The sequence below is a fragment of the Heliangelus exortis genome, chromosome 6 (assembly GCF_036169615.1).
Source record: "Heliangelus exortis chromosome 6, bHelExo1.hap1, whole genome shotgun sequence".
In the NCBI taxonomy this organism is placed as follows: domain Eukaryota; kingdom Metazoa; phylum Chordata; class Aves; order Apodiformes; family Trochilidae; genus Heliangelus; species Heliangelus exortis.
This window is the reverse complement of record NC_092427.1, coordinates 8,730,771-8,748,297: the sequence shown is the minus strand read 5'-3', so window position 1 is coordinate 8,748,297 and position 17,527 is coordinate 8,730,771. Positions and strand designations below refer to the sequence as shown.

General features: G+C 38.6%; 1 protein-coding gene across 1 annotated transcript in view; it reads left to right on the top strand.

The window, feature by feature from the left end:
* Positions 1 to 12,501, top strand: part of CCDC93 (CCC complex scaffolding subunit CCDC93) — a 41,388-nt gene extending 28,887 nt beyond the window's left edge. The window contains exons 19-23 of the mRNA XM_071746530.1: positions 1,233 to 1,315; positions 4,989 to 5,026; positions 6,369 to 6,453; positions 8,790 to 8,903; positions 10,093 to 12,501. Coding sequence (XP_071602631.1) covers positions 1,233 to 1,315; positions 4,989 to 5,026; positions 6,369 to 6,453; positions 8,790 to 8,903; positions 10,093 to 10,146 — 374 coding nt within the window. The 3' untranslated portion in view covers positions 10,147 to 12,501. The remainder of the gene's footprint in view (positions 1 to 1,232; positions 1,316 to 4,988; positions 5,027 to 6,368; positions 6,454 to 8,789; positions 8,904 to 10,092) is intronic.
* The last annotated feature ends 5,026 nt before the right edge of the window (positions 12,502 to 17,527 follow it).

Here is a 17,527-nt window from a genome sequence, read left to right as displayed (position 1 = left end):
CATGTGCAGAACATGTCACAGCCATACTGCAGCAGTGAGAAAGCCCTTTGGTCCTGAACATCTGCTGCAGGACAGCCACTGCTGGATGTCTGTCATTAAAGCATTCAACTTGGAGCTTTGGGTTGCTCTTGGGCTTCAGCTGGAGAACAGAATTCTAGAAATCAAAAGTTGGATTTTCTTTAAAACTCTGGATGTTTAATGAGACTGTGGTGTGGGAGGGAGGTCACGCTGTCTGTAAATGGTGCTCTTCAAAAGCTTAGGCCAGTGCATCAGTTCACTAAAGGTTGTTTTTTTTTTTAAAGGTGGCAACTTGTTAGCCTCTAATGTAATGACCAGGACTTGACTTAGTCTTACTCATGTCCTCTGGAATAGTTTTCATTATCAAATCATTTCATCTATTTTAACCTATATGTGTTTTTTGCAGGTTCAGGATTCAACACAGTGCCTAATATATTAACCATAGTAATTTTTGCCATCTGCCCAGCTCCATTGAACTCTTTCCTTGTGAACCACATGTATCTTAGGTTTCCTTCATCATTGAAGACCTAGAGAATTAGATGCACACTCCAGCAGATTTGAGTATCACCCATCATCTTGCAGGCCCAAAGGGAATGCATGTCTGAGCCTTAACTTCGCCACCAACTTGTGACTGAGAATCTGCTATAATGACCTAAACAAGAAAGTATTATTTGAAAATAAAGCATTATTTAATCCTATCAGCATGAATAAGTTGTAAAAAGAGAAAAAGAGCTTTAAAACAGTGAAGACCTGTCTTGAGCATCTTGCACATTTGTAGCTTTAAAAATATGGTATAATGCACTTTTTCCCATGCAGTCCTATCAAATTACCCATTTCCTGTCCCTGCCCAGCCTGTGCCTCCCTGCCAGCATGAGCAAGCTGTGAGAGGGCAGTTAGGATATAAGGGTAAAGCTTATGAAGGAAGGATGAACAGAGTGTTGAGGAAGCACAGCTGACAGTGCCAACCTGTTTGCCTTAAGGACTGTCAGCAGTTGAGGCTTAATTTAAACACTGAGCTGTGTTGGTGTCATAAAATCTGATAGCTGCAAAACCTGCTGGAGATTTACATGCACTGGGAGTGTTCTTCCAGAATGTATTCAATGGTGCATTCCATTATTGATGGTGGAAAGTGCTTTATATAAAGCCTGCATAGTATTTTTTTACAGATTCCATTTAATCTCATGCTTTTATTATTCTACCCTTTTTGTTTGCAGTCTCAGCAACTCACAAAGAAACAAAGCAGTTCTTTACTCTTTATAATACACTGGATGATAAGAAAGTATATTTGGAAAAGGAGGTAAGAAAAGATTATTGTTTTATAAATATTCAGTCTGCTGAGAAGGAGATAGTGGGTTTTTTACTTGGTATTTACCATATTCAGTCATGTCAGAGCAGAGTTATCACTCTTTGAGAGTAAAAATGGAAACAACTGATTTGTAAGAGTATTTTATGTTGAGGTCTGTGTTGCACAAGAAATGTTACTGCAGCATGTTTAAAATTACTGTGTTCACAAAACATGACTAACATTTGAGTAGCAAATATCTCTGCCTGGGTATCACAGAACCATATTACCCTCTTACTCTCTTTTTGCTTGATGTCTTTTATTATGAATCAGTGCAACAGTGTTTAACTTTGGAGAGCAAATTCCAAAGTTAGTTCTCAGGGTCTGAGGCTGCCTACACTGAAGTTGCTGGTAATTTTACTGGATCAGGGCCAGAAGAGTAGTTTCATTAAAGCTACTTATTTTGTTCCCCTTTCCCCCCTCCCTACTCTGTAGAGTTTCAGCTCTTTCTTTGGTCTGACTTAATTGGGTGATTTCCATTTTCTTGTTTTTTGCCATGACAAGCATGTGACTTGAGTAAAGATGGAGAAATAGGAGCAATCAAGGCTTGATGAAAATTATGACTGTACTTTAAAAATGCATGTGTTGCTGCTGCATGCTTCTCTGTTTATTCTAATAAAATAAGAACAGATATTTTGCATTAGTTAGATATAATTGCTTAATTTGTGAGACAAGCAGCAGTGAAATCTCTGACTGTATAAAGGCACTATCTCCTGAAGATGGTGAGCAGCCATTTCCTTCCCTTAAGCAGCTGCTTTGATCCATGTGCTAGATAGTTTTCAGATTTTCAATTCAGAAAAGTCAGTAGTTAGTGTAGCTTTTCTAGGGGGCATGTGATCCTGACCACTGCTTGCCATACAACCCAATTGAGGGAATATGTTTAAATACAGAAGTAGTCTTTAATAGTCTTTAGTTGGAGAGCAGGAGAAACTTTGGCCCTTCAGGCTGGAATAATATTAGGCATGTCCAAGAGCACATTGATTGTAGAGGGGAAAAAATAACTTCATCCCTTCCTGATTCTTCTATTTAGTTCTCTAGTGACAGGGTATGGTTTACTTGCTTTGGTACTGATAGCCTTGAAAAGTGCTCCATGGGAGTCTGCTGGAAAGCTCCCTGGCATTCTGCTTCTGTGCAGAACTTGCAGATATTCTCAGAAATGAAATCTTTTTCCTTTTGTTAACACAGAAGTCTGAGCTTCCTTACTTCCCTACTTACTGTTTTCATTCTACCATGCTAAAAACTTTCCCCAGTTTGTCCTGGTCCAAGTCCTTGAAGGCATGACTGCAGTGGCAGAGTAGATCTGACCCCTTCTGTTGCAGAAAAGCTTTGTACTGCTCAATTAATGTCAGAATTCAAGCTGCATGACAGTAAATTTGAAAGAAACTTCTACTGACCAGGTGATTTTACATGTGCAGATAATAAATGTAAAACCATCTCAAGTTCTGTGTTGAATTGAGCCTCATGGATTTTTACTCATGTGCATACCTGTATTTTGAGTTAGGTCAGTGATCAGGATCTTACCAATAACCTGCAGTGATGATTGTCATGTCCTCTAGAAATACCTAATTTCTGGGAGAGATTTCACTTTAGCAAGAGAAAATGCTGTTCCTAAAACTTATTCTACCTGATTGTCCCAAAGATCCTCAAAAAAATTACTTTGGAATTAGTGGTGTCAGTTACCTTTTCATCTCCTGAAAATCCCACTGAGAATTTTCCTTGAAAGTTTTTCTAGTATCAACTTCTTAAAAACCTGCAGTGACACCACAGAGTATCAGTTACCTACTGAACATTCAGGAACCCTGCCTGTCCAACTTGCATCTCAGGGTCAGAATGGGTGTTAAATATAATGGCTGCCCAGAGGTCCTAGCAAATGCCTTTCCTAAGTCTGTAAGAAGATTATCACATGTTTTTTGTGTCTGTTGTCTTTCATTACTACCTTTTTATTTGAAATGTTGAAATGTATTCCTAGCATGTTATCTGCAACCTGTTGTTTTATAATATACCAGCTTTGAAATGCTGCCTTAAGTAGCAGCTACAGAATTCACATTGCTTTAAGTTCTCCCTTAGGTTAGGATTTAATACACTTTTGTTTTCTTTTGTGGGCAACTCTGTGAATTTAAAAAGCATATAGAGATTGTTTCTGAAATGGACACATAAAAAACAGCTGACAGAATACAGAACAGATGTGTTTCATTGTTGTATAAATTGAGAGTACTCTTGCCAGTATAATTCAGTGCCTCTTTGGGGGTTTTGGTTGGGTTAGGTTTTTTTTGGTGTTGGTTTTTTTTTTTTTTCAATTTCAAGCTTCACTTGCATGGATATAATTTCAAAAGGCAAATAAATTGATCAAGGGTTTCTCTTAGCTTGTTGTCAATCACAAGAGAGAGAGGTCTGAATGCCTTTTGATGTGGTCCTTGTTAAATGTATAATATGAGATTTCTATGTGTTGCTTTTAATATTAGAACCAAGGTTTCAGCAAGTAAACATTGTCTAGTAAAGTACAAAAGTTGCCTCTGGCATCTGAACCTCAAAGATTTCTGGAATACGTTTGTGCATTTTCTTGCAATTTTTTCTCTTTTTATTTTAATTTTTATTTTTTCCCTTCCAGCAAAACCAACCCTTTCATTATATATGCTGAGCTTAATTGCTTTAAAATAGCAATACCAGGAATTGTTATACAGTGGAATTTTGGCTACAAAGGTCATAGTTCTGTCAGGAAAGGGTTTTGTGAATATAATTATGATTTTTATTTTAATTACAATTGGTGAAATGCTGATTTTTAAAATAATTATAAACTCATTTTTTCATTATGTCTTTGACTTTTGGGGGTTTAAACATTGATTTTACTGTTTGCAATGTTACATACCAGCATTCTTACTGTGCAGTGGTTGTGCAGTATTACTTTCATGACTTAAATATTTTGTAATGTAAACTGTAATTACATTCTTAAGCACAGTCTGATGGGAAATACATTGAGGGAGAGATGTGGACTTGGCAAGTATTGATGAGTCATGCAGTAATTTCTTTCCCTTAAGTAACAGGAATTCTTAAGCACATTAGCTACTTTGAAGCCTATTCAGAATTTGAATTTTTTCATAGTAAGGTTTTTCATAGTAAGGTTAGGAATAACTGCAGGGTTATGCAGTTATAGGGTTAGGCATGGCAGGGTGTGCCATGCCTATGCTTATTGCTGTCTCATTTTGATGAAAGGTTTTAAAGAACAATTCAGCTTTCCATAGCAGTGGAGCAAGTGATTCTCTTGGCAATATGTAGCTTTGTTTAGTGCAGAACACTTTCAAGTATTTGTCCAAAGAGAAAGAATCTCATTAATTGCTTCTTGGTAAATTCTAGTGCTCATAGCAGTAAGTAGAAAGGAAAAAAAAAAAAATCAGTGGTGATTACAAAGAAAACATTCAGTATATAGTTTAATTAGTTGGGGGATGTTACGAGAGAGCAACAAAATTTTCCTTTGATGCTGTTAGAAATTTCTATTTCTGTCTCAATTCACTGCAATAAGTGTCTTATAAAAGAAGCCACAAATGTCAAATGCCATTCCATGTCATTGGAAATTTTTTTTTTCTTTTTTCTGCTAAGGTGCTAAGTTTTTTTCTTCTTTCCTGATTCACAGGTTAACTTACTGAATTCTATTCATGACAACTTTCAGCAGTAAGTAATGGTCATTTTTCTCTTGATAGTTGAGAGACAGAGTCTAAAAATTTATTGGAATTGTTTATGAACTTGTTTAATTGTTTAATTATGTTTAAGCCAATATTTGGGGAGTAAAAGACCTTGGAATTACCTGACTTCTGTAAGAAACATGTCTTTAATCTGGCTTTTCAGCTGCAGTTGTGGAAATAAATCATTCAGTCGTACTTTTTCTGGCATTAATTTAAATGTTTTTCACCATTTTGTGTAGCTGTGGGTATTACATCATATACAAAACATTAGGATATATTTTGGACATGTTTATGATAGCAAACTATATTTAACGGTACTCATGAAATATGAAGTCTTTAGATAAAATTGTGCATCCTTTGGAAGTTTGAGGTCAAATATCAGTCTGTAATGTAGCTGGGTTTTTTTTTTGTTTGCTTTGTTGGGTTGTTTTGATTAAAAAAAAATGTCCAGTATGAATTTTTGTCATAGCAATGCAGTTCAATATAGTTTAATAAATTTAAGTAATTCTTCCTACTGTATCTTTTTGTAATGCTGTTGTAAAATTACAATATTCTTTATTTTTTTAAGAGTAATTCACTATCTCTTTAACTACTTCTAGACATGTGTCTTCTGTGTTAGTCCAGAAGTTTTAATTTATTATTTTTAATGTGTTTTATTTGGCTTTTTTTTTTTTTTTTTTTTTTTGTGACATCCAAAACTTTAAATTACAACATAAACCAGGAATTAAGTAGTTCAGATGTTTTCTTGTGCAGCAGGGATTATATGTAGGTTTTGCTCAGTGATGAGATCCTTTTGATTCTGTCCAGTAAGTAGAAACAAATGGTGTAATGGACAACTGGATTGGGATTTTTGTTGGGTAGGGGAGATTTTATTTTCTTTGGATTATATTTCTTAATCTATTTAAGATGAGCTATAAGTTTAAAATTACTTCTGGATGTTATTAGGGAATGAATTTATCTTTTAGAATATTAACTCATCTTCTAATCCTCAACTTGCCTTCTTAATATTTGCAAGAGCTGCTTTTCTGAAGTTTGTGCTTTTGGTTAGTTAATAGCAATTTAGTTCTGTATAACAAATGAAAGAAAGGGACAGACTTGAACTGACCATGAGAACACTTGTGATGAGTTCTGTAGTCTCTGTTCCCATCTCTTTGATAGTTTTTACCAGCTGAAAAGCTGCACTGCTGCCTGAAATCAGTGGTTCAAAAGATGAATTTTTACACAGAACACTAAGCAGGGGGAATTCTTGGACACAGGTGGTATGCTAGGCAGCTGTAGATGAGACAAGCTGTCCCACATCCCTCTCAGTTGTTATCTTTCTTTCTTTCCAGAGCCATGGAATCTTCTGGGTCTCGTGAGCAGTTCTTAAGGCAAATGGAGCAGATTGTAGAAGGCATCAAACAGAATCGAATGAAGGTTACACCCTTCTCACTTTCTTTGCTAGAACCTAACAATTACTTCAGAAAAGCCTCTTGGCCAATAAGTGTGCACTGAAAAATCCATTCTGTGAGGTGCAAATTAAGCAGGCAACTAACACGTATTATTTTATTATTGTTGGTTTTAACCTGATTTAGAAAAGACTCTTGCTGATTAGTGTGTTTTGTCCACATAGCAAATGAAAGGGCTTTGTGGGTGAGCAGAGCCCCAGTGGCCATTCAGAGAAGACAAAACTGCTTCTGGTAACAGTTGGGGGCTCTTTTGTAAAAGCACAGCCTCAGTGGGCTTGTGTTAAGTGGGCTTGAGGCAATGCTAGCATGAGGTCCAACAGCAGCTCCAAGTGAAGCTCTCCACAGGCAAATTTGCATATGGTGGATAGGCTTAGGTACTTCCTGATAAAGTGGTTACTAACTTGCAGTTATTGAACTGTTTCACTCTTTTATTTTCAAATGAAAATATTAATATTTTCACAAGTCCCATATCCCATAAAGGGGCTCCGAGATTATTTTCCATATGGAGCCTGAAAATTCTTGCTAGTGGATTATAGCTGTTCTTTATTTGAGTTTAAGTGGAACTCAGTTTCTCTCAGTTGAGAGAAAACAAAAATATTGCTCATGATGGAGTAGATAATAATTTGATTGATTTCTCAATGGTGGTGAGAATACAGACAACAAATGGATGTTAAGACAGTTTTAACAGTTCATATGGTTCCTTGGGGAAGAGCTCTGCAGCAAAAGGGAAGGTTTTTTTTTTTATTCTTTGCCTAGGAAATGTCTGTTGGATGACTTTTTCACCAGACAGGCTAGTTGTATGCTGCAAGGGTTATTCATCCCTGTTCAGTCTTGCCTATTCCTCTGCAGTGCATCAGAAGTGCTCACAGAACCCACAGTTTAATTGGGTTTTGTACAGCTCTGAAGATCTTATAGCTTATCCCTGAAGAGAAATTTCAGTTTTGGAAGCCCATCATATTGTAGCTGCATTGTAGAAGAGGCCTAAGGAGAAGTCAGACATACTTGTCAGCAAGAGTGAGTAACTTGCAAGCAAGCATTTCTGTGATAGCAGATACTGATGAGGCTTTCTGGGGACAGAGTAAGCAAGTTTCTACTGAGAGGAGCATGTTGAGAGATTTGTCATGGTCGTCCATAAAGGAAGCAATGTATCTAAGGATAAATCATCTCTCTAGAGGATAAAAGGATATCAGAGAATAAATAGGGCCTTATCTCTTGACAAGTAGCTAGTTCTTAGATGTTTTAGCAATGCTGGGTTTAGTCTCATCCTAAAGGAATTGGATACATGTGGTAATGCTTTTTTCTGCATTAACACCTTTGATGTTTTTTCTTCCTTGTGCATAACTTTAAAAAAAACTACCGGTTTAAAAACCAAGTAATGTTAGGAGAGACTCTCTTTGATTCTGTAAAAGAGACATATCTTGTTAGTAGTGTTTGTAGTCAGGGAGAGTTTGAGGTCTGCTCATTTCTGTTGGAAGTCAGAAGGATCAGTGTTGACACAAGTCTAGAAATGCAGCAGGGTCTGCTGCTTTGGAATGACCTGGTTGTCTTGCAGTTCTTGGGACTGCATTTCTCCCCTGTCCAAATTTAGGAGAGCAGGCAAAAATAATTTGGGGGGAGAGGAGTACAACAGGACTTTTCTAGTATGCTTGTGCCCTAGCACCAAACAGAGAACAGAAAAATTTGCTCTCTAGACTAGCAGAAAATTTGTCTGTGGTGCTGTGATAGAACTTTATTAGAATCACCTCTGAGAGGAAGGGAGTCTTTCTACAGTAAGAGCCAATTGCCTTCACGTTTAGGAACTGAAGTTATGTTTGTCACAACTTTGTCATGAAAAGAAAAGAGAACTCCTATGTGTGGGTCCTGAGCAAGTACAGCATTGCACAGGAATGCAAAGATGTCTCCCTGTTTGTTACATATAACAAAACCAACCAAATCAGTATCTCACTGTGGCCTCAAAAACATTTTTTTTTTTGTTAATAAATTTAAATGTGCCATCATTGAGCTAGGTTTGTAAGGTTGAGGTAAGATTCCTGGGTAGCAGAGCTGTGAGCCTCAATTTCATCCTGAGTACTCCCTATAGTGCCACTGGTGATGAGACTTCAGCAAGAGATTTTTAATGTTCTTTTTAAGAGCCTAAATGTTCATTGCATTTAAAGCACAAGAGATATCACTTAGGAAGCATCTGTCTCCCATTGTCTATTGTAGTCAAAAGTTTACAACTGTCTATTTTAGAGAACTGTTTTCTTACAGAAGTTTGTGTGTGTGTCCCTCAGTGTGTAATGTCTTAACCTTCTGCTCTAACAGATGGAAAAGAAGAAGCAAGAAAACAAAATGCGACGAGACCAGTTGAATGATGAATACTTAGAGCTCCTAGAGAAACAGAGGCTTTACTTTAAAACAGTGAAAGAATTTAAAGAGGTAAGAACATTTTTGCTAATTAAACTGGCAGGTGTTTAGTGACCCATTTTGGCCTGACTTATGCATTAATAAAAAGCACAGAAATTTCTAATATTATGTTTATTACACCATATTCATGATGCCTCTTGATGAGGCATATGATTTTAGATTCTGTATTTGAATGTGGAAATGTTTTTCTTCACTGATAGACTAGCACTACCTCCATGTTACAAGGGAAGCATTAATTTGTTACCAAACAAGCTGTATATTTATGTTTCCAAATGGAATCTCTTGAAGATCTAGGAGCAGTAAGGTTGGGAAGAGAGAGAGAGGTGTGAATAAGAGGGGGAATCCAGAGTCTTTGTAGTTACAAATACCTCTAGGAACCAGCCTTGTTTCCTAACCACTGTGAAAGCACTGTTTAACACTTCATTGCTTTAGCCTCTCCCAAGGTTTTTATTATAATGTGCCTTTGTTAGTTATTGTCTCCATGCCAATGAATGACAAAGTAGTGCTGCCAGGCAAAATTGACATTTGGCTTCAGATGTTTGAGGAAAAACATCTTTCTGTAATTTGTCCTGCTTTGTTTCAGGACAGTTCCTTTCTATTTTGGACAATGTGCTCTGAAACTGTTCAGCTTTTCTGACATGCATGATTTTATGTCCCAGCTGCATAAGTTACATAGTGGTTTTTTGGTTGGCTTGGTTTTTTTGGTGGGTTTTTTTGTGGTTTTTTTGGTTTTTTGTTTTTATTTTTTGGTGGCAGCATAAATAAGCAATTTGTCTTATATTGCCTTGTGAGGGAACTTGTACTCAATCTTGCAAATGAAGCTATGGTTGTGGTGGTGTTGAAATCAGGTGCTGTTTTCTTACAGAGTTGTTCCCTGAACACTGACTTCTTTTGTAAAAAGCCCTCTGAAGTTCGAGATCACCTAGAAGTAATCAGATTTATTCAGTTTATAAGAATGTAGATTTTCTCTAAGTTCTTGTAATAACTCTAGAGGAGTGGTCAAACAGCATGCCTTTGGGCTTAAATGTCATAGTTTAATGAATATTTCCATTGGAATAACATGATGGATGGATCAGAATTACCTTCAGCTCATCACTCACTCCAGACTACTTTGGATTTTGGAGATATTTCAAAATAAAGGAAGATTATAACTGGTGGAATTAAGAGCAGCCACGTCTTTGTGTTTGCTTTCTGTTACCAGGAATGCCGTAGGAATGAAATGCTGCTGTCCAAGCTGAAAGCTGCCTCTTCCTGAAGAATTCTAGCTGGTGAAGTTCACAGATGATTGTTCAGTCCATTGAATCTCTTTTGTGAGGTGACAGTTAAAACTGCAATGTAGATATATAGATATATAGATATATATATAAAATATATACACTCATCTGTAAAAGCCTTTTTTTTTTTTTTTCCAGTATGTATTCAGTTTTACATTCCTTCATCACATGGTTGTATTATTCATTATTGCCTCCACTACACAGTAAAGAGTTAACACAGTACAGTGAAATAGAAATATTGTCTAATTTTATTTATTTGGGTTTTTTTCCTACATTACAATGTGTTTTTTGTTTAGATTTTGTTTGTTTGTTTTGGGGGGGTTAGCATTTAATTAGGTCAGTATTCTAGAATAAGAGAGATGTACTGTGTAATATATCAAGCACCACAAGATGAGCATTGTGCAATGCAGTGGTTGGTTAATTTTGGCAAAAACAAACTCACAGCATGAGATTCTGGAAACTCTCTTCACCAGCTAATAACATCACGTTATTTTAATTTACACTCTAGCCATAGATAGGAGTCCAAAGGAGAGAAATTAATTTCTGATGGTTAAGACATAAACTTACCTTGGATAATTCCTGGTGTAAAATTATAGATTTATATTTTTATAAAGTCTAGATGTTGTATAAATTTCTTTGAAGTTTCATTTTTATATATAGACAGTGTGCTTGTTGAATTAATAGCTCCAAGAAAAAAAAACAAAAACCTTAATCACTAGGGCCTTCATGTTATCCCTGACTGGGATGGAAAGCAAAGTCTGTGTCACCTGTATTATAAGAAGATAAAGATTCAGACATTCTGCTCAAGTGAACTGATGCTCAACTTTGAAGACAAGAACCTATTTACCCTGCTGAAGATTTTCCCTTGAAAGTTTAGGAACTTTGTGGAACACTTTCTGAAGCGTTTTTCTATCTGTGTATACAGGATTTTATAATTTAAACAGTTGCTTTTTGTACTTAACAGGATTTTGGACTGAATTCTTAATGTAAATCACACCCTGAGGAGAACAAAAACCACATTATTTTTTTTCCAGTAGCCCTGATGACAGTGCTGTTCAATTGCTTTCTGTGGCACTGGATATAAAATAAAGAATGTTTGGAATCCATTGACCTTCTGCTATTATCTTTTTGAGGTGATACTTAACTTTTTGAAGCCTTAACTTGAATTGTGAGGGCATGAAAAGATTAATTGTGCCAATATTCACTCATAAAGGATGTTTTCATGTGTCACATAGCAATCAGTAACATTTTGTTTTCCTGCTTTTGGTAACCTTGGTGTTTTGGTATTTGCACAAATGATCGAACCTGGTACATGCAAAGGAGGCCCGTGGAGGGTTGGATTTATCTCCCACAGGCACCTGCTTAAAATGCAGATTTCTCATTGCAGACAGTGCAAGTTCATCAGACTGCAGAACCCAATTCTACTGGTTTTGAGTACAAGGAAAGGTTTGGTATTAGCATGTGCATTTATGCAAACTCTGTAGCTCTGAAAATGGAGAAAATTAGGCATTTGTTAAGGCTTGTGTAAGGACTTTGTTAACCTTCTGCCTAGGTAAAATGCAGTGAACTACCAGAACTGTGACAGACCAGATTCATTGTGATGTACCTTCTGTGTTTTTGTGACAACCTGAAACACTTTTCCTGTTCCTTCACTACAAAGAAAGAAAATCATTTTACTGGGCCAGCTGGCACTTACTCCCCCCACTAATTACTAGCTGAATTAACATGTACAGGCTGCTCCTCTTGTAGGCCTTCAAAGTCTGTCTTCCTAGAGCTAGTGACATAATGAATACAAAATTACATTCAGAGTTACTTCAAATGAGGAAAACTGCATTGAGTGCTCCTTGCAGACTTTGCATAGTCAGCTTTGATATTAGGAGAATTATTTGTGTCTTCAGACTTCGCCCTCTACAAAAATGGTAATTCTCTTTCTAATTCATAAATTAAATATTTTAACTTTAGCATTGAGATAACCCATTTGTGAATTTAAGCTTTGTATTTGCATACTATGCACTTCTTAAAAAAAACTTGAATGGACATTTCACTTTGAGTTTTATGATTTTCATCACAATTGCTTTAGTTTCAAGCAGAATTTCATTGGTAGGGCCAGTAATGAACTTATATGTACAATAAGTGATGTGATTATTTGTTCAGTGTAACATTCAACTTGCACTTACCTGTTACAGATACAGTAACCTGGAAACTTCACCATGAAATATAAAAACATTAGATCCACTGCTCTGGCTAGATGCTAGTGATTTTGGCTAAGATTCAAGTCTGGGGTTTATGAAGATCCTGTTATTCCTCATGGAAAATAAAGTCCAGCTCACGACTTACGGTGATTGACTCCCTGTGTCAATGTCTTCCTGTAGTAGTTTGGCATCTGGGGCATTTAAGCACTGTCTTTGCTTTCAGATCTCAGTGTGAAAGAAGCTGGAGAGGTATGGACAAGTTACAGTGGCCATTCCTTGCTTTCTGCATGTGATGTGTATGTTGTGGATACCATTTCTTCTCATAGCCTGGGATGAATCACAAAAGAAACACTTGGAGCACCAGGCAGCTTGATTCCTCCTCCCAGATAAGTTGGTGACTGTCAAGCTTAACCATCAGATCAAGCTGTCAGATTTAGTGTGGGGGAGCAAGTACACATCCTGCTGGGGCTACTCGTGGGAAGGTGATTTTTGGGAACGTTATCCAAGATGCTTTAAAAATATAAACATGACAATTCTGCTGACCAGAAACAACGGAGTTAATTTTGGTTTCCAGTGAAATGATGACAGCTCAAAATGAAGGGCAGTGCCAAGAAGAAATTTCTAAGTGGAGTTAGCAGTGCTTTGAAGTGGTTTTCCTTTAAGTCAGTAAGCTTCAATGTGTACCATGTCTCTGGAGATTTAAAGTATTTTGGCATAAAATGATTACATTAGTTTTTTGATCTGCACAATTAGAAATATTTTTAATGCCCATAGTTTGATTGGAGCTGTGCAGCTAAGGCACAAAATTCTGAGTGTGTAGATGCATGTGTGCAAGAGACTGTGCAAACCTATAGTAAAAAGAATCTGTATTAATTCTCTATATCATCTGGTTGCAAAGGAAAAGCTGAAGTTTCTCAGCATTTTAGCTGAATATGGCTTGAGGTCTTTGACTGTTTAAAGAGAACAATCTCCCCCTGAATTCATTTGGAGTTACTAAGCTTGTAAAATAAGGGTACTTGTAGCAAAACCTCTTTTCTTTTTTCCTTTGATAGAGCTTGCTCAGAGCTTCAATTTGCATTTCAATAAATTTAATTATTTTGATATGCTGATGAATTAACTGCTGCAAACTAAGTCTGCTCTTTGTGTCAGAAGCTGAGGCAGTCTCTGAACTCAAGGCATACATTTACCTTATAGACCACAACAGCTTTATGTGCAGTTCCACAAGTGCACTTGTAAAATATCTCTTGGGGGTGTAATCAGTGACACACCTAATCCAAGCATGACAAAATCCAGACAATCTTTTTGTTACAGTACATGAAAATGAATGCAGTGCTGGACTGAGTCACTATTGATTTGAATAAAAGAAATCTTGAAAGGCAAGCTAAAATGTCAGCAGTATTTACTTTTAAGATTTATTCCTTTCTTCATCTTTATTTCATGAAAAATCTGCTTCCTGCAGTGTGATCTCAGTGTGCAGATTCCTGAACATATTTTTATTTGATGTGTGTAGCAGTATTTGGGGACAGGAAATGCATGGCATGAAAAGGCATTTTTCTGTGTGACAAAGGAGCCTGTTGCACTCTTTAGTCTCCAGAGATGCTATGGTACAGATGTATCCAGCCACACAGGAGACAGCAAAACATTGCTGAAACTTATTTAGAAACATAAAATCACTTGCATGAACTAAAGGACTATTATTACTTCTTTTAGGTCACACTTTGCTGATCCTCTTACAAAACAGATGAGGTTTGTGCTCTGCTGGTGCACCCAACCCGCCCCCTTAGCACCAGCTTTGCTAAATGAGGTGTGTTAGTAGGGCAGATGTATAAGGTGATGTACAGATCTTACTCATTTAGGTGGTGGATGACATATTCTTAGGATAGTATTTTATCTAAAAATATTCAAGACAAGCCTGTTTATTCATGCAGTGTCTACCCAGCCACGGATGCTGCCTCTGCCAACTCAGCTGCCATCAGAGCTGCTCCAGCTCTGGAGCTCAAGGCCAGAGCTTCCTCTTCACCCAGCTCTTCAGACAGGGTTGGTGGCCACTTGGCACCCAGCAGCATCTCCCCCCCCTAATCAGCTTCTCCTCATACCTGGTGTCTTGGTAACTGTGCTATAGATTTGTTTATGAACTGCTGCTGGGAGGAGCCTGTGAACACACGTTCTCGGGGCCAAACCCTTCATTTCTCCTTTCATCAATCTTTGTGTAGGAATTGCTTGGGAATTCTCATGTGAAACAGCTATTTAGAAGTGGAGGCTGAACTATGGTTATGGGTCTGATAGTAAATATCTGGAGAGCTTTTGTTGGGGAAGCTGTAGCATGGATGTGGGTTTCGTGGCTTGAGGAGCATAGCAAATCCCTCGTATGTTCTGTTTGCATTCATCAGCACAACAAACTCAGGCCTTAATTTCAATATAGCTGCAGGGTTCTTGGAACCTTGCTGCAAGATACAGCAGTGCCTCCCTGCTGAGCAGTGGGTCCCCAGTGGTGTTTCCTAGGAGCAGTTTCTGTATCAGGAAATAAAATTTGTAATTAATTGTGTACACGCAGAGATGACTGGGGTACTCCAAATTGGCAACTTGTATTTGGGGAAATAAATTATCATACATCTAAGTGCCCCCAAATAATGTTTGTGGGTTTTTTTAGAATAGCTGGTATTTATTTTTTCTGTTTGGATATTCCCAATACTGTGTAATTTACCTTTGTTCACATGGGAATTGTATTTTCCATATATTCTTTGGTCTCTCTTGAAGCCATGGACAACAACACAGCAGTAGCACAAGATCTAAGCTTTTAGTCTGGGAATGCCAAGAAAGAGGAATTCCTGCATGCTCGATTTTACTCGTGCCTCTTTTTTCAATTAAAATAAAGTTGCAAGTTTTAATAATGAGAGGAATTAATCACAGAAATAAAGTACCAAGGGAGGCAGAAAATTATCAACTGTTCCAAGTTTTTGGTTTTTTTTTTAATCAAGTTTGATTATCCAGCAGTTACACTCCCTTTGCACCAAGTCCATGGCTTTGGCACACAGCTCAGTGGGTGCAGGGCTGTGCAGAGGGCCATGGAATGGTCAGGTTGGTTCTGGCTTTCAGCAGGAAGCAGCATCTGGCAGGTTAGGCATAACCCTGGATAACACATTCCCCCCATGCTAAACTCAGAAGCCTGTATGATTCAGACAGAATCATAGAATTGGCTGGGTTGGAAGGGACCTCAGAGATCATCAAGTCCAACCCTTGATCCACTACTGCTGCAGTTCCCAGCCCATGGCACTGAGTGCCACATCCAGGCTCTTTTTAAATATCTCCAGGGATGGAGAATCCACCACTTCCCGGGGCAGCCCATTCCAACGTCTGATCACCCTCTCAGTAAAGAAATTCTTTCTAATGTCCAACCTAAACCTCCCCTGGCACAACTTGAGACCGTGCCCTCTTGTCTTGCTGAGGGTTGCCTGGGAAAAGAGACCAACCCCCACCTGGCTCCAACCTCCTTTCAGGGAGTTGTAGAGAGTGATGAGGTCTCCTCTGAGCCTCCTCTTCTTCAGGCTGAACACCCCCAGCTCCCTCAGCCTCTCCTCATAGGATCTGTGCTGGAGCCCCTTCACCAGCCTGGTTGCCCTCCTTTGGACCTGCTCCAGCACCTCAACCTCCTTCCTGAACTGAGGGGCCCAGAACTGGACACAGGACTCGAGGTGTGGCCTCACCAGCACTGAGTACAGGGGCAGATCCAGGACTTTAAATCCTGAATAGGTGCTGCTGCTCCTGTGAGCACAGGCAGGCAGAGAGCCAGCGTGAGAAGCTGGTTTCATATAGAGCTGCAGTGAAATGGGAGCTCTGCTTCCTACAGCTTGTCTCTGGTGGTACCAAGGCAGGCTGCTCCAAAGCATCCTGCAACAGCTCACTGCTGTCACTGATGCTTGGGTGGGCAGAGCACCAAACCTTGTCTTGAGAATTTCTCACAGTAAAATTACAGAGACTCAGATTCACTTCCTAAGGAAACTAAATTCATCTTTGAGGAGGTGGAGAGCTACATCAGGAGCTGTGCCACCACGTCTCAAGCTCCCTGGCAGCAGCCCTGTTGCATCTGCAGCCTTTGCCATGGGACTGGTGCAGTCACCTGCTGCACTGCACTGCACTGCACTGCACTGCACTGCACTGCTGGATTTATTGTTTCCTCAAGTTCCAGATGCCAAGCCATGGGAAAACATACCCCAAAATGTGAGCAGCAGGGCTGCTGTTACAGCTGCATGATAGTCATGGTGTGTCTTACAGGCACAAAAATTTGGGTGAAGCATGTTTTTTGGAAACTTGCAGGAGTGGCTAAATATAGGAGATTTTTAACAACCACCTTAAGTTGACCTCTTCATTTCTCCTCTGCTTAGATTTTAAGGTGCATTTTTTTTTTTTTAGTGCAGTTACTGTCTTAGATGAAGTACCTCCCCCCTGCTGTGCTGAGGGCAGGCAGTTCCCTTCAGGACCTGGAGGGGTTTGTGCCTTCACAGCAACTCTGTGAATTGCTTATTTAGAATGGAGCTGGAACGTGGCTCCATCAGAGCTGCTCATACACCTGACATTAAACTCAGACTGACATCACTGGGTACATGAATCATTTTAAGCTATACTACAGTAAATTCTGCTCTAAAGTTTAACAGCTAAAGGCTGCAGTGTGGTTTGGTTTTGGTTTTTATTTTTTTTTTTCAGAATACACCAGCTGCTTGATAATACCTCTGTGTTCTGTACATCCGTCCCCAGGTGACAGAAATACACCTTGTCACCACTGCCTGTGAGGCTGCCAGGGTACCACGACTTTGGTAGGAGCTGTGTGGTCAGCACTTCTGTCAATGTAGCTTGGGAAGTGTCAGTGATGAGGCTGAGTGTGATGCACTGCAATGAGATCAAAATGCCAGGGGTGGAGTATTGCAGGAGCTGAAATTCGTGACTTTTAGGCACTGTGCAGCTTTGTGGTGTTTGCCTGAGGTTACACTTTGAATCAAAGGTTTCCTTAAGCAACAGCAAACACAAAATTGGCAGAGAAAGGCAGCATAAAAGGTTAAACCTCAGCTTCAAAAGCAGTTGTGATGTTGCCCAGCTCCATCACGCGTACAGCATTTTCCCTTCCAGTACCCAAAGAAGCTTTCAGAGATGGGTGGGGGTGTGGGGACTCTTATCA